This window comes from Bactrocera tryoni, chromosome 5 (genome assembly GCF_016617805.1).
Source record: "Bactrocera tryoni isolate S06 chromosome 5, CSIRO_BtryS06_freeze2, whole genome shotgun sequence".
Taxonomy (NCBI): domain Eukaryota; kingdom Metazoa; phylum Arthropoda; class Insecta; order Diptera; family Tephritidae; genus Bactrocera; species Bactrocera tryoni.
Window position 1 is genome coordinate 3,595,831 of NC_052503.1, and position 25,560 is coordinate 3,621,390.

The 25,560-nt window shown below is 39.0% G+C and overlaps 1 protein-coding gene across 7 annotated transcripts in view; it reads right to left on the reverse strand.

The window, feature by feature from the left end:
* Positions 1 to 25,560, reverse strand: part of LOC120779145 — a 185,721-nt gene that overhangs the window by 37,800 nt on the left and 122,361 nt on the right. For all 7 annotated transcript variants that reach the window (XM_040111358.1, XM_040111353.1, XM_040111357.1 and 4 more), the window contains 2 exons: positions 18,915 to 19,488; positions 15,974 to 16,915 (listed from right to left, as the gene is read on the reverse strand). In XM_040111358.1, the coding sequence (XP_039967292.1) occupies positions 15,974 to 16,915; positions 18,915 to 19,488 (1,516 nt within the window). The remainder of the gene's footprint in view (positions 1 to 15,973; positions 16,916 to 18,914; positions 19,489 to 25,560) is intronic.

The following is a 25,560-nucleotide window of genomic DNA, read 5'->3' on the forward strand; positions in this document are numbered from 1 at the left end:
GAACATCGTTTTCACTTTGCTCCTTAATCAGCAACCTCTCCCAGGCCCTGCAAAAAAGCCTGGTGCCCCCGAAACACGCCGCTTCTTACTAAGGCAACATCTGGGTAAGCCTGCTTGATCAAAACAAACGTCTCTGTGGCATATTTACCGAGTTTCACACAGAATTTAATCGCCTACCTCTGCTCGCGCGAAAATCTTTGTCCTGACTTTCCAGGTGCTCGGAGACAACTGACCAGCCGCTCTTTTGTTAGCTAGGAACGCCTCTACCGAATGCAGTCGGTGCGCGCACACTCTGAATTTGCGGCGAAAGAAAATCAGTCTTATTACTTTCCGGACAAACCCTGCAGGTGTCTGACAACAGAGGAGTCGTTGGAACCTGTAAAGCTGGTGGGCGTATAACGGCACACTTCGTTATTGCCATCCGAATGTAATGAGCCCGAATTATCCTATCCTGTGGTTTAATACTAAAAGGTTATATTTTGCGTGAGCTCGGTGATCACCTGCAACTGCGCATATACGATTAGAAGAGGTCCCTAAAGCTACTGAGTCTAAGTTAGGTTCGTATTGACCAAAATGCAGAGGTTCAAGAGGTTACGCTACGAAATCTTTTGGTCACCAAGTGTTGTGGCTGTCTGCAAAAAGCCGAGATTGAAGCGTTTAGCATCTTCTGAACGGTTCCACTTTCGCAAAATTAAGGCCAAAATATAGTTAGAGGAAGTTGTGGGAAACAAGCTATTATGACCGAAGTCGTTCTTTCCTGTAATCCCCACATATTACGATAGGAAGGAAGGGCTTGTAGGAATCTCTACTGACAAACAATTCTTCATCAAGTATAAAATGTGCTCCCCGGGGACAAATTAAGAAAGCTGGTAGAATTTTAAACAGGTCACCGCAGGCTACGGTGTAATCTGTACCGTTTGTGATATTGTTCTACAGGCCTTTGGCGGTTCTGTGACCATGCTGCAGAGACACCAGAACACCTGCTCCTTGCTGGCCCCACAATCGCAAGATGGAGTTCGGCTATGGGGACAATAAAACCGTTGAGAGAGCATTTCACATGCATTAACTTGGCAGCTTTCTTTGAATCAACTACGTTAAATGTAGTGTTGTGATGGCAGGAGAGGGCACAATTAATCATAGGTCACAGCGAAATCCACAACTATTAATATAAATTAATCTAAACCCATCAAACTGTCATCATTCAGTTGAAGGATAAAAATATTATTAAATTAATATGGTTTGAATTAAAGCTTTTATAGCCATTACGCACTGAATTTTCAATTGCAACAAACACACATTGGCATATAATCTCAAAATGAATATTTATTAGCGTTTATACAAAACCGACCGATAAATTACCATATTATGCACATGAAAATCGCATTAAAAGTGAATGCACTAAAAGTTTTGGCATCTGGGCAAGTTCAAGTTTTTAAAAAGCATGCAACAAATGCCACATGCCAACACATTTACACACATATGCGTATTAGCAAGTGTTAGTACAGCAATTTATTTATATACACGAGTGGGCCGCCAAATGTGTAGCTGCAAGATGAACAACGCGATATGAAATCATATCGAGCGATAGCCAAATACCCGTGCTCAAATCTGTATTACACACACACACACATATGCGCTAACTGGAACCGCCGGGCTGGCAGGCAGGCAGGCGGCCAGCCAACAAATGCAGCATTAATATTGCGCATCCAGTGCTTATAGCAATCAAAAACAACAACAGCAGCAACAGCTTAGATTCAACTATTCATTGCTCATCGCTGCTGGCGGGATACACTAAAAATATTTCAACATTTATTTGCTTTTAGCTAGTTGCAGGCGGCGGCGAGGTTGCGCGGCAATCAAAGCCCAAGCAAAGATTTACAAACACATGAACTTACCGTTATATAAGTGCATTTGTTTGTGCAAGCATTTGTATGTCATTTGTAGCTGGCGATAAATGTTGAGCAACAAGTTGCTGCAACCGCGCTGATATCAACTGCTGGCAGGTGCGTGCGCTTGGAGGTTTTGAGGCGCTTTAGGCACTTTGAAGTATTTGGCAAGATATTTTAATGATTAATTCTTTGCTCATGAAATGTTAGTTTTTTGAAATTCAGTTGATTGCAAGAAAGATTTTCGATAAAAGTTAACCATAAGAAAAGCGTGATATATCGATAATTATTGCAACGATAGTTGTAATAAATAACAGTACAGCGAACATTATGATATAATGCCTACGCCAGCGATATTTTAATATATCGATATATTTATGATCGATATATTGATATATCGATATATTTATAATTGATATTTTGTTGTATCGAGATTTTTAACTGTTCGAAAATTCAAAAAAACTTTTGAAATTCAAGTTAAAACGGAAATATTTCTTTAAATTATAAACACAGAAGGGTGTTTATCGGAAGTTAAATAGATAGATGTGTTATAAATCGAAAATATCGTATTCTTAGCATTAAAAACTTGTATCTTATCATATTTTTCCAATTTTGCTTTGCATCATAAATAGTATTATGAAAACAGAATGTGCACGGAAAGCCCCTTCGTGCGCCGACACTGTCCGTTATTTGATATATGCACATATGTCTGCAAGTATGTACTCGAACTAGTGGGTTTGCTAACTTTGAGCAGCAGTTAAACCTAATATGACGCTAAAGCGGACGCCGGCCACATCAGCGCTCAGATTGGTGGAGCAACAACACCCAGTCATTTGTTAATCAGCAACAAAGATCAAAATCAACACCAACACTCATCAGCAACGCCGTCGCTGTCACTTTTTTAATTGAATTAATCGCCGGCAATGCCGCAATACCGGAGAGGTGGATTCACTTACAAGCTGAGGTGAGTATGTTGGTGAGAAACGAATGGTTGTTTGTTTTTGCTCGGCAACTTTTTTGATTGATATTTTGACATTCGAAAACGGTGAGTTCGCACAAAGATAAAACTATTTCGAACAGCTAAAGTTTATCGCACCCATTTCGCCTGTTGGCCCCGGCTGCATGGCTGCTCAACGCCTCAATGGGTGTTGCTAGTTCATGGCCAGTGTCAAATTTTCAACGGTTTCTTTTTCGTTCGTGTGCACTTTGTTATTGTTTTTGGCATGACTCTAAACTCCGTTGTTTTGTCGACACTCTCGACACGTTGCCCCTGCGGAGTGTGGAGCGTTTGCGCGCGGTCACTGGGTGTGTGATTAATTTGAATGGATGTGTGAGTCAACTACGTTTACAACAATTTACAACAATTTAAGCTGAGTTTAAGTTGAGTGGCTTTTTAATTTTATTGCAATTTTTACGGAATAATTTCTATTTTATTTTCGTCTTTTTATTTTCATTATTTTGGAAGTGAACTGAATTTCTTTTGAACCTTTGCTTTCACTTTTGCATAATTAAAAATCAATTTTATCTTACAACAAAGTTCACCATCCACGTACCGCAACAAATTGCAACAACAGCAGCAACAACAACGCGAGAGAAACACAAAAAGTAGCAATGATGAAGCAACAGCCGGCAGCAAGCAGGTGATGCCCGACAACCGCGACAAACTTGCCACCATTTCCAACGCCATCACCAACATCATCGCCATCGCCGCCACCGATTGATTGACACCAACTGGGCCGGCAAGTGCTGCATGTCAGTGGCGTATTTCCGCGCCGGATGAATGCTTTTTCTTAAATGAATATCAACCTCAATAACAGCGCCAATGAAGGGGCAGCACACTGACATGTGGCACGTTGCATATATATACATATAATATGTATGTGCACCATACGCGCTTCAGCAACTGTCGCATTGTTGCTGCATGCTTATTTAATTGCGGCAAAGATGAATTGCAAGCGTTAATTTTTGGCTGCAAGCGCCTGCGCGCACACATACACACACAAATGTACATGCAGCAATCACATATACATATATAAATATGGATATTTAATATGTCTGGCAATATTATTGTTTCTTGTTGTTTGTGCTCGCCTGCCAGTTGAGTAAATAAGTTTCATTCACTTTCCGCCTGAATATTTATTTCATTTGCGCTTGACACGCGAATTTCGGCGAAATGTGTTGGCAATGACATTACGCATAATAACGGCCAGCGTGTTGTGCAGGCAATTTGCCGCCCAGTTGGGTGTGAGTGTGTGCGTTCGAATGTGTTCAATCGCTGTCGCTTACTTTCGCACGTTTGCGGTCACATCAAAGTTAATAAGAAAGTTGATACCTTTTTAATTGAAATTTAAACTTTTTAAATGCCGTTGTGAGCAACAGATTTCCAGCAAAAAGATAAGAAAAAAAAAACAAATGAAAAGGGAAATTAAATCTGCGTGAATACGAACTGTCGTTGATTTAATATAATTTTTAGAGAATTTTAGTATGGAATAAAATGAGACCTTAAAAAGGGTCTTCTATTGCAGAAATTAAACGCAAAATCGTTTTTGGCATATTTCGATAGTTTAGAAGTTCGAAAGTGTCCTTCTGAAAAGATTTTTTAAAACTAAATTTTTGCGAAGTTATAGCCGTTTTAGTGGCGTGGCAATTGAAGCGGTTAAGCGGACAGTTACGCTGCCTGAAACTTATCTTTTTTTGATGCAGTTGCCATACTTCTTCACATGAGGCAACACAAAATGAAATATTGAAATTAGTAAAATTTTAAAAAAATTTGTGAAAAAATCGACATTTATTTTTCGAAATCCTTTTCATTTTGCAGCTTCTCGATATAGCGAAATTCATGACAATTAAGAATCCATCACTGTATTATTTTTTAGAAGGCCATCAGGGTAGAAATCAATGTGACGGTACCCGTCCCCACGACAGTCGAGTCTAAGTAACCGGAACGGTCCCGGATTTGTATCCGGCCAAGGATTGTCAACCCGGCACCGTGCCTCGAAATTACTTCGAGAAAACGCTAAAAAAACGGACCACTAGACAATAATACCTCCTTAAGAATCCCAGTAGTGAAAAAACAACTATCAACATATATACACAGTATGTTACACACAATATACCGTAACCAAGGCAAATCATTGTTTAACAGTGGGTTTTGAAAAAAGCTTATTAAGAGAAGTAAAACTCTTTGAGTGGTTTATTTCGTAATCTTACCTGATCCCTGTGAAGAAATATGGGAACATATGTTATGTCAATAAGCTGTTTTGTGCGTTAGAGTAAGTGCACATGATAACCCACTATTTGATGGCTGAAATTGAAGCTCGTGATCTCGGCAAAATTCGGTTTTTACAAGAATTCCCGCACATCGCATCAATCAATGGATTTATTATGAAAACTCTTCGATGCGCAGATAATTTCAGGTTTTGGGCCGACCGATTGGATATTGTAAAGTTTAGAGTCTATCCGGACAATCCCGTTTCAGGCCTTGGAGTTAAACATCTCGCGTGTTATCGCAAGTTACCAATCGAAATGCTCGAACAAGTCTTCGAAAATTGGACTCAACGGATGAACTATTTGAGTCGTAGCCGCAGCCAACATTTGAGAGCAGTGGCGTAGCTACATCTTCGAGCGCCCGGGGCCAAGGATGCTCTGCCGCCCCCCTTTATCTACCAATTCCCACGACAGCCGGTTCTACGTACCGGAATTGACTCGGATTTTATCCGACCAAGGGCTGTTTTTTCGGCTATCTACTAACAAAAAAAAAAAAAAAACAAAAAAAAAAATCTACCTACCTCCAAGTTTCATGAGGTGGTTCGAACAAAAGTGAATTTTTACAAAATATCTTCGATATTAAGTACATATATACAATTTAGGAACTAGAAGCCACGCAAAATCTGAAGTTCCAAAATTCTCACAATACGGTTTTTGAGGAAATTGATAGTAAAGAAATCTTATTAAAAGCCATAGAAAAAACCCATTTTCGCCCTATATTTTTTACACTTTTGACACAATTTGCAGGAAGTTTTGTCCGAATTGGAGTTTTTAAATACCATTTTTGAAAATTTGGAGAAATAAAAGTATTTGTTACATTCAAAACATAGGGTAACTGTGAGAGTGACACGTCGCTAGACAAAGCTTGAAAAGTGCATCTTTAAGTTCTATCACTATTTTTAAGAAAGATATAAGCCAAAAGATATAAGACAAATTTAAAGACTGAAGAGTTTTCGAGTAAAAATTAATATTTTTCATCGTTATTCAGATTATTGCATTGTGAGTGTACAACTCTTTATCTTTTCGCTTGTTTGAGAGAGATAATCTTTCTTCGAATGATAATAAACATTCCCCATCAAATTTGAAGTTTCTGTGTTCTTCCTTAAAAAGGTTGTGACCTCGAAATGAATTACCCTTTATACCGAATGCATATATATTTGAGCATAATTTTTTCCGAGAATTTCAAGTTGATCCGGCAAGTAGTTTAGGAGAGTCAAGTCTGTCTCAGTTAAGGAAAGAAAAATTCTCCTAAAAGACTAAACCGGTCGACTTGAAATTTTCACACGACTTTTTAGAAATGCTTCATAAGTAATGATTCAAGGAATAATATGAAGCCACTCTGAAGTGTAAATTAGTTCTCAAGTAACGACTTTTTATTTCAACGTACAAATCCCAGATACTTCCTTATTTAATTTTTATTTATCTAATATACTCCGTTTCAGTTTTTTCTTGCTTTCACTTCACCGTTTCCTTTTTATTTGCCTTTCTGTTCCTAAAATGAAGAATTAAAACTTGTGTTGAAGACAAGATAGTAGCTATCTTACTCGTATCTCTGAAGAAGAGGTTGCTAAAGAATTAAAGTGGTTTTCTGTGATGAAAGTACTTACAAAATATATATAATATATAATATCAGGAAAAGCATTAAACTCATCTATTGCAAGGAGAATCCTAACATCTAAATATATTCCAGACGAAATCTCAGAGTTTGTACAGAGGCGACAATCTCAGCGCAAGATATGGATATATCAGAAAAGCTGAGGCTTAATTTTGTCCTTCTGGCCGGACCAAATTTGAGCAAAAAACTATAGATTCCCCCATTCATAGAATAAAATAAAAGAGTAGCCTAATGATCTAACATTGCCAGTGAGGGACTGCCGCATTATTCTTGGAATTATTTGCAATTCTTTCATCCCATCCATCCGGTTATTAAACTTCGTTAACTTCTTAGTGATTTCGTAATTGTGCGGCTTTCGAAGCGCCGTTATTGCTTATTTAACTGCACAAATGCGGTAATTGAGAGATAAGAAAAAAAAAGAAGAAAATTCATTGCAAATACAATAACAACAGCAGCAATAACGATAACTAAACCACGAAGTCACGTCAAAAGCAACTCGAACGCGTCTAACAAAGTAATTAACGTAACACAAATACGGGTTGGACAAGTTCTCGCAAAAGCAGAAGCAGAAGCAGAAGCGCCAAATTAACTAAATGAATGAGCGAATGATTGAATGACTGAATGGCCAAGTTACAGCTGTGACAAAGTGATTGCTGTCAAAGCAGTGCAAAGCAAAGCTGAAGCAATCGAGATAATGCGACTGGAATACAAAATGCTTACACACACAACAACATGCCGACACTCATTGCGTATATATATGTACATATACATATGTATATTTGTATATAAATGTATACACATGTAGTACGTGCATGTTGCATGATTATAACGGTCGCGCAATCTCTTCAGCTCATAATGAAGACATTTCCAAGAAAATATGCATGCAAAATGCCAGCTAATATTTTATCTAATTCATGCAGCCTAGACATGCGACGCACGAAAAATGCAATGTGACCTCGCAACGCGAACTGAGAGGAATTTCGGTAGGCACTTTTGACCGACAGGTGACATTGAAAAGTTGAGGTCAACAGGGTTGGATATTTCTGCGTTGCGCTAATGCATTGGGAGGGGCGTGTGGGCAGGCGGGGGCGCGTCGGTGTAGTGGTAGTACATAGCTGTCATGCCATTGTTGCCGCAGCGTCACTCACACCGTGCACACAGGCTCATACACATCATACTTTGTTGAGGATGCGTTGCGTTGCATGCAACATTAGTTCATTATCGCCAGCAATTTATATCGTGCCGCGGTGTGGTTGCGCATGCGCGCACACGTAAATGTCAGCCCGCTGAGTACATATGTATATTTACGAGCGTTTGAATGCATGTACCTGCAGTTGGCATTCTCAGGTGAACGAAAGTTGTACTCCAGCGGTGGCAATTGTCGCTCCCGAAACACCCGCATGTGTGCACCGCCGCCGCTGCTGCTGCGGTTGCTGCTGCCGAGGTCATACCCTTGCAACTAATTGCTTGCGCACGCTAATACTCGCATGCGCGGCACATCGCAGTACGCATGCGCGCATCGGCGGCATCACGGGCATGCAGTGGCTGCTTCTTCTTAGCTGCCGCTAATTTATTTTCAAATTTCAGCTCATTGGAAGTGTTTGTGGACACAGCCATTTACGTGGGTTGGGCGCTGAGTTAAGTGATTGGTTGGCCGATATGATGGGAGCAGCAACAAACGATGGTGTTGTTGTAGTAGTTATTGCCACAGCTAATTCAGCTGATTGCATTTACGCGTGTGTGTGTACGCTTTTTATATTTACAGCTTATCAACGGTCATCTGTGAAGCAATCAGAGTGTGTGACAGTTGCGTCAACTCCCCGAAAATTTCTGAATTGCTCTCTGTTGGGAGTACTGCAATTTTTGCGATGAGCAGATGCGCAACTTCAAAATGTTACTAATCTTTTGCGTGGTTGTTGCTGTTATGTTATTTCCCATAATTATTTTTTCATTTATAATTTGCGGATTTTGAAGAGAACCGTTCGTATAAAAAGTAATTTAAAATTTCACGAAGTGGTTTTTTTTCAAACGCAGCGTCAGAATGTTACACCGCTGGGGATCATCAAAAAAGCTTTCAACTTATTTGACCGAACAATGTTTGTTCGAACAATGAAAGCTTTCGATCTTATGAGCTTTCATGTTTGCAGGTAGAGGGCGCTAAATAGCGTAAAGCGAAATTCGAGCGAATAGTTTTCGGAGCTTAAGACAAATTCGACATTGGTTTTGAATGAATTTAAATTGATGTTAAAGAATTTGTTTTCCTTGTCCGCAATATCATGTTTTGAACTCTGAAACTTTTTTTTTTATAAAAATCCATCAAAATCTTTCATAAACTTTAAATCATTGTACATGATGGTTGCAAATTTCCGGACTGATATACTATATTGTAATTATATTTTGTTCAAAGATTGAATGTTCTACAAGGGTTTTGTTGATTCGTAAAAACTTGGATCTCTGTCTCGCAACGGCTACTCGTCACGGCTTTATCGAGTCTTAACTTTAGGCTTTAGGCAGTAGACGTACTACTATGAAGTAGCGCCTCTTTTTGGGAGGTGAGCATTCACTCCAACAGTAGAGCGGCGATTTAGAGCAGAGCTCGCTAACTGTGTGCTCTAACCTAATCAAGGAGTGTCCGTCCTTATTAGAAATAGCATCAAGTTACTACATTCACATCAGACTGCAAATCCGATAAGTTAGCCAGAAATGGCACGTTTGCACCGATCACATCGGAATGGGAGTGGATTGGATCTGCATTGGTGTCTTGAGCTTAGCAGGCACAGTTTGACGAGCCGCTCCTGTGCGACTTAAATATCCTTTTGGCCTAGAGTAGATAGCAAGAGATCTTCTGAACTACTTGCACTTAGCCGTCTCAACCAATTTGTGATAGCCTCAGAGTGCTTTGTTGATTCATAAGGGTCTTGTGATATATTATATAGGGTTTTAGGTAAAACAAATACCTAAGCTGCCCAAGTGAGATTCCTATACCTATTGGAATCGACGTCTTAACCTAACCTTGTTGAGATCTTTTCGAAGAACGATTCGAAGATTATTTTTTTTAATTTAAACGAGGGAAATTAAGTAAATGTTATTTGCAGAAGCTCACTAGTCTTCTTATGCGTACTACAAGATGGCTGATGGCTCAAATGTGCCACCAATTCAAAATGCAATAATATTTAAATTCAAATAAGAAAGTATGTACATGAGAATGAGACTACAATTTTACAATAGAAATTTTTCCTGAAGTGAAAAAACAAATTTTCTAATTAGAGCGCCACAAAAATGGATTAAATTGAATAACATATTATAATAATATTGGTTGTAACAGAGAGTGTCGACCGCCCAACACGCCAGTCCGTTTGCGCTAAGTGCAACAGGTTCATGTTCTTCTAACAAGATATTGCGAATTCGCCACCCAAAAGTATACACTTAAAAGCTTTCTGAGTAAACGCCATAATAGCTTTCTAGTTACAAGCTCAAGTGTGATCAAAGAGGCGCACGAATGCAATTAATCACTGAGGAGAAATGGCACCAAATAGGCGACAGAGCATAAAATCAACTGTCACATCAAGCGCGCAAACACTTTATGGAAATCACACGTATATATAGTATGTATATCTGAATGTATATATGTCTCTTTGAGCGTTTGTGGTTAAATGACGCGGTAAACGTTGTGGCAAAAAGCGCACACAGCAACCATGCCACATCAGGTGGCACATGCAGTAGCAACTGTAACAGGCAGCGCATTTCACTGATGAAGACGGGAGTACTTGGCTCTGCCTGTACATATGAGGACTGCCATGCGGGCGAGTGCACCAAATGCATGCGACATTTAGCGGATGCGCGTGATAAATCACAACCGCCACATGGCATTAAATGAAAACCATATTCAATTAAGAAATGCCAACCGCTGCGAGAAGCATAACAGCGCTTAGCGTTGAGTAGTATGTGAAGCGCGCCGCTATCTGCAAGCGCGGCTAAGAAGGAGACGGCGCTTAATGCCAGCCAAAGTAGACGGCGTTGCGGCATTTCCTTTGCGGCAAGTGGCGGTTGCAGGGCACAGATTTTCATTTTTATTTCATTTTCCATGCTGTACAAATGTTGGCAATCAGAGAGCAACATTTTCGGTGCCGCCGCCGCTGATGGTGTTGTCTGACAGCTGCAGATAGCACATGATTAGCTGCTGCACACACACACACACGCGCGCGCTTACAGTGACACTTGTGTACACTTATAATTGCAGCTAATATATTTTTGAGCGCAGCAGTAATTGCTTGGCTGCCGCTTGGCGCTGGCAACTGGTTCGAGTTCGGGTTCGAGTTCGGCGTGGCACATGCGACGCTGCAGCACGGCAGCGGCTGATAGCTTTGTAAGACTTTTATTTAATTCCTCTTGGCAATGGCAAGCGGCCACCGCTGCGGCTTAAAATATGCCGCGTGTACATGTGTATGTGGTAACTGTAATTCTGCAGAGTAGTAACGGCAACAACAACAGTAGCAGTAGCAAGCGGAATGCCTTTAAATGGCTTTTCTGTTATTTATTAATTCACATTGCAACTGCGGTTGATGTGCGTTGCCGTGTCGTGGCCTTGCCTAGCATCGCGTACAGACACTGTGCAACATGTTGCACATGCATTTGCTTGTATTGCGGCTTTAAGTCTGCCTTCGTCTTTATCTTGCGTCTGCCTTTTCGACTTTGATTTGGATTAAGTTTGGTTTTCCGCTTTCGGCTAGCGACGATTGGCCTTATCTTCGCTCTGCTTCGCGAAAGGCGCAAGGAAAGTGCTGTTTGGCGGTTAAGAATAACACACAAGTGCGCATGCGCAACCATTCACTGCTCTTACGCGGCGCTGCAGGCATACAGCAGCAGTGCACTTGGAGAAAAAATGTTGCATTTTTGTCTCGAATTTTTTAAGTTTAAATATATAATGTTTTTAAATGAACAAATATAACTGTCAATTATATATTATAGGAAATTCTAAGAAATCAAGTTAGGTAATAGGCTTTATATATAAAAATGGTCGAAATTTACGGAAGCGGCGTCTTCAAAAAATCCTTTTTTTATATTGAATTAAAGATTCGATCCAATAATGCCACGCCCGCAACGTAGTCTATATCTGAATAACAAAGTGAAACCAATTAAACTTCGATAGTGAAAGCTATTAGTGGCTTTCCAATTTTCGAAAAATGGGCGTGACCTTGACTTATTTTTTTTTAAAATATTTCCCGTGCAGTTAAGTCGGGAAAGCTTCCTCAGAGAACAGAAAATATCAGAAACGTTGAATTTATGTATAAGTGGTTAATTGGCTCCGCCCACTTTCTGACGAAATATTATATATATAATATGATTGATATTACAATCTATAAAACAAGCACTAATGGACATACCAAAATCAAACTGTGCACAAATAGTCCTTCGAAGGACAATATGCCTCTTATATAAAAATTGTTGAAATTGAAGCAATCAAGCCTCCTGATACCAAAACCGAGAACTTCAGTTATGACTTTAAATTCTTTCGAATGATAATATTGACTAATGCTAGGAACAGATAAAAGGGGGTCTTTAGTATATTCTCCCAGCCTCGTATACCTAATTTTATGATCTTCCAGCTGCCACATGATTTCATACCGTACGTATCGGCCAATATGTAAGATATTTGAAAGGCACGAAGAGAAAATATTTTGTTCTCACTGCATTTGTGCTACCGTACAACTAGTCAAAATTAAGTTGTCTGCCTGAGAAAGTGTGAATAAATCAAAATATGCAAATCATTAGAAATTCGCCGATAATTCATTAGTGAATAAATAGTTACAAGCGTCGAGGAAGACGCGTTGAAATGTTGCCACTACTAATTGCTACCAGATTTATTGCAAAGATTTTCACTTTTCAATGCGAAGATACATTTTTTGCAAACAAGAAAATGTAAATTGAGCGCGAAAACGAGAAAAGAGGAAAATCAAATGACTTCCGCGAAGGAATGAGGATAAGCAAAAGTAGTAGAAATTTTATAAAATCGCTAGAAAGTGGCTGAAGTTCATTCTAAGTGCTGATATTTAGCACACAACTGTGAAATATTAAAAAACCGTAAGGTTGCTTATTAACGGCCGGGTCGTTCAACTCGCCTTGCAGCGACATTTTCATAACACCCATGTGCACCTTCATTAATATGCGAAATTACATACATTTGCTGTATTGTTTTCATGTATGTATATATGCAAGTATGTGTGTGTGTATGTACAGACTCCTTCGAAATTTTGATTAATCGAAGATGCAATTTCATAATCATCATATCGTAGCTGTAAGGCCTGAGCAAAGCCAAGCACGAACCAAACAAACACATGTACCGTTGTAGCTGCATTACAGTTATTTTTCGTATTTTGACTTCGAACAGGCAAACTCACGGCTAACAAATTGATAAATCGTGCAGCGCGTATTTGCTCAAGGCGCTCAGTTACCACTTCGTTTTGCAACGATGAACCAAAATCGAAATACACAAACGCTTATTGCTGTTTGCTTGCTCGTGTGTATGCAAGTGTGTGTGTGTCTGTGTGTGTGTGAGTGCCAGCTATGTCCACAGGTAATCACTAATGGGCAAGAGTTGAAAAGTCAAAGAGTGTCAAGTGACAAGAAGAAAAGAGGCGACAAAGCCGATTTTGTGGTGAGAAAGAGGAGCGTGTCTCAGCTTACGTGTAAATGTACAACAACACCAACAACAGCACTCATTACAAGCAACTATGTCATATTTGTTGTGAAGATTACAAAGGCTTGTGCAATATCTTTCAGTCACACAATTGCATATTTCCCCCGGATTGGGTTTTAAATTTTTTATTTGGTGCTTCGGTGTTTCGGTGCTTCGGTGTACATCATTTATTAAATTTGTTAAATTGCAAATAATATTTCGGTTGGTATTTCATTTGTGGGTTTTAGCCGTTGTTAACCTACTCTCATTGTTGGAGCTGGACAATGTTTGCTGAATATTATTGTGTACGAATTGTTTGTGAAGTTGGCTTCGGTATCCGATTACGGTACATTGAAAGAGGCGTTGTTGGAAAACGGATTTACTTCAAAATAAATAAATTGTGACTAAAGTCATACTAATCGTGGAATCTTTTGTCCCTTGAGAAATAATCGGCTAAAATACATCTCTGTGCTTGATCCACTGCCGACAGAGGGCGCTTCGAACAGAAAATTTAAGACGGAGAATTAAACTAATTGATAAAGCCGTCGATTGTGGAAAACAATATCTCAAAGATGTCTTCATAATTCCTATTCAAATAAACTGTACCGAAAAGGTTCAGTGAAGTGAAGCGCTAGAACCCTTTGAAGTGAAGATTTTAAAACTTTGTCAATAAGTTTCAATGAAAAGGACGAACTGTATTAAATTTAGGACGAATATCATTTAATTCAGTGAAGTAAAACTCAGAGGTTAAGCCGAAAATACCTGCTTTTCGAATAGCATTAATTTCTAGAGTCTCAAAAGCTTTCGATATGATATGAAACTTATCTTGTTATCAAGAGAAAAGTTGGCTCTCATGAAAAGATGAAGTTAAAGAGATTTACTTTCAGTGAGTCCAAGAGGCTATAAATTTAATATTCTCAAAAAAAAACTTAAGAAAAATACGAAAGAAAAAATCTTAAAAATTTATGTTATGAAAACCATTATTCACGGTGTTTGACCAGGGAAAGTGACATATTTGAATCGTTTCTATGAGAGATAGCAACTGAATCTTCAAAAAACTCGTGGTCATTTTCATTCAAGGATCTGAGTTCCATCGAATATCTTCAGAGATCGTGGCGATGCCTTGGATAATAATACCAGCAAAATTTTGAGAAGATATACGGACGGATGGACAAACGGACATGGCTTAATAAACACAGCTCGTCACCGTGATCATTTATAAAAATCCGACGTTTCCTTTCGGATGTGATCTCGATATACGAGATTTGTACAAAAAGTATCGAAAACTTTGAATTTTCGCGAGTTACGTGTATTCGACTTTCGCTAGTTTTGTTGCATTATGTTGGTACTCATATTTCTTACTTATGCTGACAAGGTCAGCCATTTTGAATATTTAATTAATTTATGAAAACTTTTTTTTTTTGAGCTTTTTGGTTTGTCTTCGATTTCTATGCCAAAATAATCACTTTCGACCAAAAATCACGTCTCGTTGACAATGCTCATAAGATGTTGAACTAAGTTCGCGTCGACCCAGATCTGCTCCACAGGATCATAACTGGTGACGAATCATGTGTTTATGGTTATGATGTGGAAACCAAAGCTTAAGCATGCCAATGGAAACTGCCACATGAACCAAGGTGTTGCTAACAGTATTTATCGATTGACTCCACTCCGTTGGAAGGAGCAGGTGGAGAAGGACCTGGCTACGCTTGGAATATACAATTGGCGCCACGTAGCGAAAAGAAGGAACGACTGGCGCGCTGTTGTTAACTAGGCTATAATCGTGTAAGCGGTGTCTATGCCAATTAAGAAGAAGAAGAATTATCGATTGCAGGAGCAACGTGAATCACGAGTTCTTGCCAGAGGGCTGAAAGGTCAATAAAGGATATTCTCGTCAAGTTGTGTGCGATTTGCACGACTAAATCCGCCAGAAACCCCGGATTTGGGGATTATCAAAAGTTAACTTTTGCACTTAGGTAACGCCTTTGTGCTTGTCCATGACTATTTGGCCAAACACAACTTACTAATGGTGCCGTAGCCACCGTATTCCCCAGATCAGTAACTTTTTTGTTCCCAAAGCTGAAGAGGCCCATGAAAAGATGACCCAATGGACGATAAAAACTGTATCGAAGGAGAAGCTAAACAAGATCAAAACAAATGACTTTATTTAAGTGCTTTGAGGACTGGGGAAACGTTGACACAAGTGCAATATATCTAGCTAGATATTTTTGAATAAATATGCACTTTCGTAAGAAATACAAAATTAACGATATTTTTCACAACTGAGTTAAGTTTATTCAGTTCAAACACATTGGGAGGACTTAGTATTAAGCAGACGTATGGAAGATTATTTTCCTCAAATTAAAAATAATAATTTTTCACAACCCCTATATTATGATCGTTCAATACAACTTTTAGCTTACATCACAGAAAGTGTCAGTTATTCTCGCAAAAGAAACAAAGTTGACAAACTTTTCACTAACACTTTCTCCCGCAAACAAATAGACGAACTTTATCAGTCACACTTACCTCGTTAATTTCATCCTCCAGCGCTCGCTGACGCGTCAATTCACGCAAACGCTCACGACGCTGCTCCGTGAGCTGCTCCAGCCGCTTGGCCGCGCGATCGACCTCATTGAATAGTAATGTCACTTTATGCAGCCTAATTGCAACATCCACGTTGCCCGTTGCACTACAGTTATCTGCCGCAACAGCATTATTAGCTACCGTCGCGTTGGCCGCTACTGTTGGCCGGCTGATGGCATCGCATGACGTCATTGTGCTGTACTTTGACGCAGCGGGGCGACTTTGTGACGATTGTTGTTGCTGTTGTTGATGTGTCATGCCAAAGCTATAACTGCCACCAAAACCGAGATGGCTGATGGATGAAATGGTGGACAATAGTTTGTTGCTGCTGCTGTGGCGATTGCTGTTGCCTACACCACCGGCACCACTGTTGCTGCTGCCATAGCAATAGCGCGTATTGTTGTTGTTGCTACTGTTAGCCACGCTGATGTTGCCATTACGATTATGGCTATTTTCGACAGCATCAGTCGGCGCAGCTGCAACGAGCGCAAACGCTTTGGCCAGCTCCTGCAGACGCGCTAACTGTAAAGCGCCGCGCTTGCGCAAATTATGTAATTCAGAATCCATAAGCGCGCGACTTAGCGCGCGATGTTGCGCGTACAATTGGCGACGTGTGGGTAAACCCTGTAGGTCGGCGGAGCGTATGTCACTCATGGCGGCCACTAGCCGCTGGCCCGCCGTCGCGCATTGCCGTTGAAAGGGTTCCAGTGCGACGAAGAATTCGCGCCACTTCCGCGCGTCGTGATGATGCAAACCTTGCAATTTGCCGTACGGTATTTGCGATGGTGCAACACTTGTCGTGACTTCATTGACGCTAATGAATTTCAACGAATGTTGTTTTTGCTGTGTCGCTGCTGCTTGCTGTTGCTGTTGCTGCTGCTGCTCCTGTTCCAGAGAGGGGGGAGAAAGAGCAAATCAAAGAAACGTGTGTTGTTAGTTACGATTTTGATAGTTGTTGCTTTTGTTGTTATTTCTACATTCAATCATTGGGTCGGTCCGTCGTCGCTTCGTTTGCCTACATATTTCTCTATTTGCACATCTGTTTGTCGGTTCGTCGGTTTGTCGGTTTGTCGCTTTGCTCGTGTCGCTTTGTATTTGTGTTTACTCTTTGGCAATGTTTTTGTTGCTATTATTTTGGTAGTTCTTGTTAAAAATCGGGTTAATTGGGTGTTATGTCGGGGCGTTAACCGCGTGCTCAGATGTTGATCATTTGTTCGCGAGCGTTTTTTCTTCTTGCTGTGAGCTACAGTTTTTTCCTTCCTACTTTGTGGGTCCGCGCCGGAGTCTACATTGTTTCCATCTACTATTGTTCCTTTATTGTTGTTGTGGTGCTTTCAATATCTTGTTATTTACTACTCATTGCTACTCATTCAATTGTTAGCGAATCGACATCAAGACACTTACCTCATTTTATTTAACAAGTAACTACAGTTTCGCCGTGTGCTGAGCTTTTTGTTCGTCGCTGCTTTGCCCTGGCCTCCGAAGGAGGTACACACAAAGTTCAGCAGTTCACAACTGATTTATTTTGGGAATTATTTTCGATTTTAATGCCAATTGTTGAAAATGTTCATTTGCACTTCATACCCTTTATCGCATTTTATGGAATTGTGGGTGACAATTTTGGTAAGTCTAAGTAGCTGAGGGCTAGAAAATTAGTACTTGTTGTTAAATATGGTGAAAGTATTGTTTTGATAAGGTTGAGGGGCTGCAGTTTATCATTCTATTCAGAGCTTTTCTAGCTAAGAGCTTAAGCGATAGGAACTATGCAAGAATCTGTATTTATTTCCAAGTAGAGCTGAAAAGTATGTCGAATCGTAACTGGTATTCAGTAGCACCAAAGGTACTCTTGGCTCTTTAAGAACCCCGTATAAAAACTCAGACTAAGAAAAAAGAAATAAGGTCGACTTTCTTGAATTATATTTTTGAAAAAAATGTGCCTTCTTCAGAATTTAAATTCGCTTCGAATGTTAATCTTCGATATGTTTGGCCTTGTAGCTCCATACTATCGGTCTTAACTTTATGAAAAAATCCAATTTATTTTCCTAAAGTATTGTTTCAGCAACAGAACTTATTACTTATTCAAAGAGAGAGGGATGGAGAGAGTGTGCGACAAAAATGAGTCAAAGCTGTAGAATGATTTTCAAAGGCGGGGATTTAATTTTTTAGTTGTGACATACATACATATAGTATCAGTTAGCTGTACAAAGAGATCGGTTCCAAGGAATATGTGTCAGATAATCCTTCCCTGACCGTAGTATGTCTGAATATAGAAGAATGTGATAGAATAGGGTTCAATAAGTCTATTATAAAGATTTTCCAACTTCCGGGTGACTGAAAAAAAAACGTGTTTCTTATAACGGTGCATATTTGTGCTTAGAATTAATAAAATCGGATGAACACTCTCTCTAGACAGAACAGGCCTTATATACCTGAAGGTATTTCCCTGGCTTTAATCCTTGCGAATTGCATGAAAATCAAATGTTCGGTTATACCAGAACTTAACTCTACCTTATTTGTTATTCTACCTTTCTTCAATGAAGACTGAGACTTCTAATCACTTTTTTCAAGAATGCTTTTTTTAAGGATTCTGTGTACTTTCAATCCCTCATAAAGTTTTTCAGAAAAATTCCGAAAAAATATGTCCGCTAGTACCGGTCCAAATTTTCTTAACGTCATAAATCTCTGCCGTGTGGTATAAAGAACACGAGACTCCAAAATAAATTCCCATAGAAATATGGAAAACCAAAAAGTTGGCCATACATTTTGGTCCGGCGCTTACAAGCCCGTGCAAACGTGGCCAAAGTACAATTTTGTGTCATTATGTTGTTGTAGTTGTTGTTTAACTGTTTTCAGTTTTGTTAATGTGTGTGGGTGTATAACTCACCTTAATGCAACTTTCGTTATTCTCGCCATTAGCGCAACTGCTGACAGCCGTGTTATTGCCAAATGCTGAGTGCTGTTGCTGTTGTTGTTGCTGCCGTTGTTCCAGCAATAACTTGTGTTCGAGGCAAACGGCAAGAATTTCGCAATACGCAATTTGCCTTGTCAGTAGACGCAGACTTTGGCAAATTAAGTCGATTACGCACATTTGGCCCGACTTTTCGATGGCAATTAGAATGGTGAACGTTGGTGTTGCAGCACCGTGGCTGCCACTGCTGCCGCTGTAGCTGCTGTCGTTGCTGTTGGTGGCGTTGTTGCTGTCAGCAGTCACATGGGCGGGTGATTTAGCGGCGGTGACGGTGGCTGTTGTGACATTTGAGGTGACTGACACACTTGCGGAGTTGCCAGATGCCGACGTCGCTGCCGTCGCTGCGCTGGCCATTTTCGGTGTCGACGGACGGTTGACGAACGCCGGTTCTGCCGGCGACTCTTGGTGGCTGTGTTGTGTTTGCTGTTGTTGCATTGAAGGTTGCTGCTGCTGCGTTGTGGCACGGTCATTAGCATTCGCAGTTGAAACTCTGCAAATTGAAATTGAAAATGAAAACAAAAAACAGTTTAGCAAAATGCGTGACTGATTATCAAAAAAAGCGAATGAATTGCATGAAGGCGATGCAGATAACCATTAAAAGTCGTTAGAGATATGTATACGTTTTGTACCCGAGATTTTTACAGCTGCAGCAAATCGATAATACATGCGTGATTGTGTGTGTGTGTGTTTGCGTGCGTTCGTATCTTGAGAGCAGCTCTGCGAACTAGATAAATGATCGATCATTAGCCGATCTGTGTATAAACTCGTAAATAGTCATTCAAATGCATTTATGAATGCAATGGCAAGGGATAACCCTGTCGGAAACAATTTGGATTGATGAGTTGTAAGTACTATATTAGAATAGTGGTGAGTATGAAAGCCAGGTCTCGTCATCGGTAGAGTTCTCAGCTAAGTTATCAAACCTCTCTTACCTTTAACCTAAGTCGAGGTCGTTTTAGCATTTGAGGTATTTTGGTCCTTTTCCAAAAAAAAGATTGTCAAAAAGATTAAAAGTTCTTAAGCAAACATATTGGAACTTTGCTATAAAAAAGAATCTTTGATATGTTTTATATCGAGAACCACTATTTTTAGCCAAGCCTATCATCTGCAATAAATCTGGGGTCCTCATAACAATTATGATATGGATCTACTAGTCTTCAGAGACGATGAACAGATTAAGAAATACCAAAGTCAAAATGTCAAAATTATTAAGACTGTTTGGTGAACCGATCTTTATAGTAAGATGTTGTATACCTTTTGGAAGAAAATATATTTCAGTTTGTGATACCAAAAACGTCATTTCTAAAGGCTTCTTTTGACTAAAAAGACTACCGGAAAGAGGATATGGATGGTATATTTTAGGTATAGGTATAGAGATAAGTAGAGAATACCACATTTTTTTACTCTCGCAACAAAGTTGCTAAGGAGAGTATTAAAGTTTTGTTCACATAACGGTTGTTTGTAAGTCCTAAAACTAAAAGAGTCAGATATAAGGTAATATATATCAAAGTGATCAGGGTGACGAGTAGAGTTGAAATCCGGATGTCTGTCTGTCCGTCCGTCCGTCCGTGCAAGCTGTAACTTGAGTAAAAATTGAGATATCATGACGAAACTTGGTACACGTATTTCTTGGCTCCATAAGAAGGTTTAGTTCGAAGATGAGCAAAATCGGCCCACTACCACGCCCACAAAATGGCGAAAACCGAAAACCTATAAAGTGTCATAACTAAGCCATAAATAAAGATATTAAAGTGAAATTTGGCACAAAGGATCGCATTAGGGAGGGGCATATTTGGACGTAGTTTTTTTGGAAAAGTGAGCATGGCCCCGCCCCTTACTGAGTTTTTTGTACATATACTATACTATGTCAACCAAACTCTATGGAGTCGTTTCCTTCAGGTATTTCCATATACAGCTCAAAAATGGAAGAAATCGGATAATAACCACGCCCATCTCCCATACAAAGGTTATGTCGAAAATCACTAAAAGTGCGTTAACCGACTAACAAAAAACGTCAGAAACACTAAATTTTACGAAAAAAATGGCAGAAAGAAGCTGCACCCAGGCTTTTTTAAAAATTGAAAATGGGCGTGGCGTCGCCCACTTATGGACCAAAAACCATATCTCAGGAACTACTAGACCGATTTCAATGAAATTCGGTATACAATATTTTCTTAACACCCTGATGACATGTACGAAATATGGGTGAAATCGGTTCTCAACCACGCCTTCTTCCAATATAACGCTATTTTGAATTCCATTTGATGCCTTTTCTGTATAATATATATGTACATTAGGAACCAATGATGATAGCGGAATAAAACTTTACACAAAACGGTATTTGAAAAATATGTAAATGACGAATAATGAAATCTCGATTATCACTTTATCATGCGAGAGTATAAAATGTTCGGTGACACCCGAACTTAGCCCTTCCTTACTTGTCAAGAATGATTTTATCAGAAGCACCATTTGATCTAATGGAATCTGCTAAATTAACTGGAGTTAAAAGTTTTGATGAAAATAGTTTCACAGATTTTGTGATGATTGCCAGGAGTCAGCTTGTTATGAGTAGCTCTAATATGTAAGTATGTCTATGCAATAGCAGGTCCGTTCTGTCTACAAATGATTTTTTTATGATAGTCGTACATTACGCTGGATTTAGTTAATCAGTTATGAAGCTGGGTACGCTCCATAAAGTTAACTCTTCTGACAAATGCCGGCCCTTGCCGATGTTTTTCTGAATAAAAGTTTAATTCTAACACCTAACGGTGTTACCATTCCTACAGGGCACATTTATTTTAGCAAAAACTATAAATATTTACGCATTCGTAGCCGGCTCGCATAATTTACAATCTGAACCCTGACACAGAAAATATCATTATTATTGAATTTTTTTCTTGTCAACGAGAGTTGCATTCACCATTTGCCCAACTCCACACACATCGGCAATCGCCTGGGTATTCTCGCTGTTATAGTAATCGAACACAATCATTTATTTATTATCGCTCATTTGTGGCACAAACAGCAACGATAAATAAATGCATGAAAATAAATTCTAGATGTAGAATCACCCGAGGCAATGCCAAGCCGAACGCCGAAGGTGCGAGGTAAGCCGCTTGTCGCAGCTTACAACACGCTCGCTATTTAATTGAAATGACGCCGCATGTGGTCAGCATTATCAGTGACTACTTTGTCTGTCAATGTTGGCAACAACATAGTCAACGACATTCGCGACTCGACAGCCAAACACACGCACACACATACTATTTGACAGCGCATGCGGCATGACTAGAGGCGCAGCGCTTCTTCAGATCAACCTACGCAGTTTTTGTTGTTTCTCATCATGTGATGGGCTTTGCTATTGTTGTTGTTGTTTTTCGTAGTAGAATCTCGTATTTGCTGTCGCTGGCTGAGTGACTTCGCATTTTGAGCTGTGTTGGAATTTTAGTTTTTGTAAGTTGTTGTAGAGTGTATTTGTGTTTTTGCTTTTTACGAACTCTGCTGAGAACATTCAAATGAGCTTAGAAATCTTGGGAAACCAACTAATGCACACTAAGTTGGCATTGACTGCAGATAGTAGCATTATTTAGTTGTTTTGCCCATAATTTGGGGTCTGCGTCTGGGGTACTCTAAAATTTTTATTTTTATTTCTTCTCTTCATTGCTTGAAGCTGGCTTTGACATAACCTAGCAAGAGATTTCTTTTAGAGAATAACGTTGGCAATCCCCGCGTGACCCAGTATTAAATGTCTTAAATAAAGCTCCTCAGACCCAAGGAATAAACTATTTTGGGTCACTACTATGTGACTGTACCACGTTTTTCGGCGCAAAGTTCTAACACTTAGTCTAAGTCAAGTATTTTATCGATGAAACTACTTAAGTCTGCAAGGGTCTACCATTTATTGGCTGTCAAAAGTATTTTGCTGTCTTCCAAGGACGTATGGGTATCTTTGTGAGTCTGTATACAGTTCAGCTGAAACTTTTTAGTTTGCTCCATGTTTTTACATATTTCAGAGATTTCACTGATTGAACTACAAGTGGGAAAGATCTGTCATGATTCTCTTCCCATATACCTGCACGGAAGTTATTGTCTCTTCTTGATTCGATATGGCTAATTTGTACTCGTTAGTATATTTTCGATTATTCTCCACAACGTTTTCTCTAGTGAGGTCAAGGTATGTAATTCTAGGTAAAGTTCTCATGGTGTCTTCTCTATAATTCTTTCGTTTTTTGTTAATAGATCACATTGCCTAGTGTAATATTATTACAGAGCTGATGGACAAAAAGAGAGAGATAAATACCATACATATATATATCTAGTAGGCCAGAGAACTTAAACCCTTCCGTTTAGATTAAGACGATGTTCTCCTTATTTTATAACCTTTCATTTATTCCTTTTAATAGATAAACTCTGACTCTGATTATTATATTTATTGAGGTTTTACCAACTTGACTGCAAGAGGGCAGAGAATTCCCGCTTATGCTTCACTGAAAAGTATGAATCTCGAAGAAGACTACATATAGATAGTATGGCTAAGCTAAGTCTATACAAATATAGTATCGCATCTCCTTTTCATATTTCTTGATTAGATTAAGTGGTTCTATCCGACTTAATAATTATCGAAATCATACCAAGATTGTATCTAAATTAGCATATACCTGAAATCAAATCGCTAGAGAACATTAAAGTCGTCTGCGTTCGACTTCAGCCTCACCTTACAAGTTTGGTATTATTAATTTTTGCTATTTGGATGAGAGCTGTTTGAATTATTGTCGCTTGTTGCGAAGATCGCTGTTCGCGCAGCTTGGGGTCGAACATTTAATAAGCGCTACAAATGTTTGTTTGTGTATGTGTGTGTGCGAGCAGCAGCAGCATGCTGTTGCAGTAATTTGGGTTAATGTCGCGTGTATTTGTCATAATTTGCCTGCGAGCTACTCGTTGCATATACTTGCCTAAACAGATTTGTCGGGGAATCTGTGTTATGTGCACTCGTAAGTACGAGTATGTGTGTGTGTAATTCGTGTGCACGAAAAATAATGCGCAAAAATACTTGTTTAAACGGTTTTTGTAAAGTTGTTGGAATTTCGAAATAAAGATCTCAGACAAGCGCACCCATTAACATGAATCGCTAAGACTCAATGATTTAGGGGATAGTGGATTTGTCGCAGAGACAACAACAACGACATAAAAAGTAGTAGACAGATCATGTATTTAGCCATTCTTAAAGTATATTCCTGTGCCTTGTGCCTTAATGAAGACGTTGAGAATATTCATTACGAGACAGTTGCTTGTTCTTCGTATTTTTTGATAAAACGGAAGGGATTTTGAATTTTTATAAAAGATAACTCAGATAAGATAAGAGCTGAAATAGACTGACATCTTGCCCAAAGTTATAAAGACTCTCAATTCTCTCAACTTAAGCCAAGCTTCAACGAAGATAGAAGTGTCGATGTTCAAATATCCGACAAAGAACAGATTCGCGATTTTAAACTAAAGAATAACCTACATACCTCTCTAAGGCCCTGATGTACCAGTTCTGCTGTTATGGACGACAGAGTGGTTCTGCGCATCATAAATGGTGAGACAATTTCAATTTTATTTTTCATAGCGGTGTACAATGTAGAAATTTGAAGATAAAGTAGCGGTCATCAGTAAAATAGAATGAAGACTATCTTTATTATCTTAATCATACCTTGAATTTTGTATTCAACTTGTGATAATAATAGCTGAATAAAATGCTGAATACAAAAAAAGTAAAAGCGCTTCCGCGAAAGGGCAGAGTTTGAAGTCGAAATTTAACGGTTGTATGTCTCGTAGCCAACAAATGAAATTTCGGAAGTGTGTTATAATCGACCAACTGGGTAATAAGCAAACATACTTTAGTGATTTATATTTATAAATAACACTCTCATTTAAGGGTCATTTTTAAAATAACAAACATATTTTCCGAAACTAATAATTTTTATCGCGCATAAAAAATTTCAACAAAATAAAAAATACCTTTTACTGACATTTAACTACATTCAGCACTTATTCAGCGAAGAGAATTAAAAATTACGTTGAACAATAACTTAATTTTAGATTCAACAAAATCAAAAAATCTTTTTTTTTAAGGTTTAATAATATTTAGCGCTTACTCAGCTTCGAAGAGTTTTGTGAAGAAGAGAATTGTGCTTCATTAAATCTAATGTTATTATAAATCCAAAAAATCACTTTTTCTGACGTTTAAGCACATTCAGCGCTTATTGAGCTACGAGATTCGAAAACGCGGAAATCGTGGTACAGAAGCCAAGAGTTATGCTTACTTAAACTTAGTTTTAAATTCAAAAAAATCACCTTTTCCGACTTTTAATGACATTTGGCGTTTATTCAGCTAAAATATTTGCAATCGTGTTACAGAGATCGAAAGCAAACCAAGACCACAACCGAAAAGTAAAAGCAAGAACAAAATAGAATTTGTAAAAGTCACGCCGAAGAGATTTTATTGATTCATAAAAACTTTATGAAGACACTGTAATCATTACGAATTTTATAGCGCAGCGTGGAGTGCCATCAGTAT